The sequence below is a fragment of the Palaemon carinicauda genome, chromosome 34 (genome assembly GCF_036898095.1).
Source record: "Palaemon carinicauda isolate YSFRI2023 chromosome 34, ASM3689809v2, whole genome shotgun sequence".
Lineage (NCBI taxonomy): Eukaryota > Metazoa > Arthropoda > Malacostraca > Decapoda > Palaemonidae > Palaemon > Palaemon carinicauda.
Window position 1 is genome coordinate 14,727,045 of NC_090758.1, and position 988 is coordinate 14,728,032.

Consider the following 988-nt stretch of genomic DNA (forward strand, 5'->3'; position numbering starts at 1 on the left):
ATATATATATATATATATATATATATATACACCTCCTTAAGAGAGAGTATAACACTCTCATTTTTTATTTTCTTATCCCTCACATAGCTTTTATCAGTACCCAACAGCCACGCTCACCTTCACAAATAAATTTCGAGTTTAAACCCGCTATCTCTTCTCGTCTACCTTTTAAAAACGCTACTCACCTTGTCATAAATCCACACCTACCTACCTCAGGCCCTCCTTTAGCCCCCCCTGGGCTTAATTGGGGCAATACAGGCCCCCCCTGGACTGCCAAATTTCGTATATAAGGACCGGGAGTCGATTGACTGGCATGGCATACATCGACTTAGACCTCTGCCATGAAGATCCTGGTTCGTACTTCATCGTGTCTTTTGTAACATTGGTCATCTTTTGTAAACAAACATTTTTCTCCAGATGTGTTTTAATGTTTTGGTAGATTTCTTGCTTTAATTGAATGTTTTAAGGAGTATTTAGTGGATATTTAGTAGTATTTTACATAGACCTTATGATGTAGTAGGTATTTAATTAATATTTCTTTTCTTGGTAGATATATATGCCTTTAAAATATCAAATATAACAATTTGGTTTAGGTATGGCAAATATTCTTTTCGGGTGACCCTATCCCCCTGTTCATTGCAAACTGCTAATATCTTTCTTTACACTTTAAAAATTATATTAACGATCTCTGTTAGTTATTTCTTAATTTATAGAAAGCTAAAACATATCATGTTTTAAATCTCTGGATATAATATATAATATATATTCTCTCATTAACGAATCCGAAATTTTTTTTTAACCCTTTCAGGGAAACCACATGAACTCTATACAGCCTCTTAATATTCTATAGAACGCCAACTGTCTACAGTTTGTGCTATTATAAAAATAGTTATAATTTTCAAATTTTCACTAAATCACAGTCAAATGGTTAATTATTATTGGCCATTTGTTATTCGTGGTTAAATAGTTGACTTAACTATGGTAAAAA

The 988-nt window shown here is 32.7% G+C and overlaps 1 protein-coding gene across 1 annotated transcript in view; it reads left to right on the forward strand.

Moving 5' to 3' along the window:
• Window positions 1-273: 273 nt before the first annotated feature.
• The window catches only part of LOC137627089 (streptococcal hemagglutinin-like), a 5,865-nt gene continuing 5,150 nt past the window's right edge, over window positions 274-988 (forward strand). Inside the window, exon 1 of the mRNA XM_068358099.1 lies at window positions 274-353. Coding sequence (XP_068214200.1) covers window positions 342-353 — 12 coding nt within the window. The 5' untranslated portion in view covers window positions 274-341. The remainder of the gene's footprint in view (window positions 354-988) is intronic.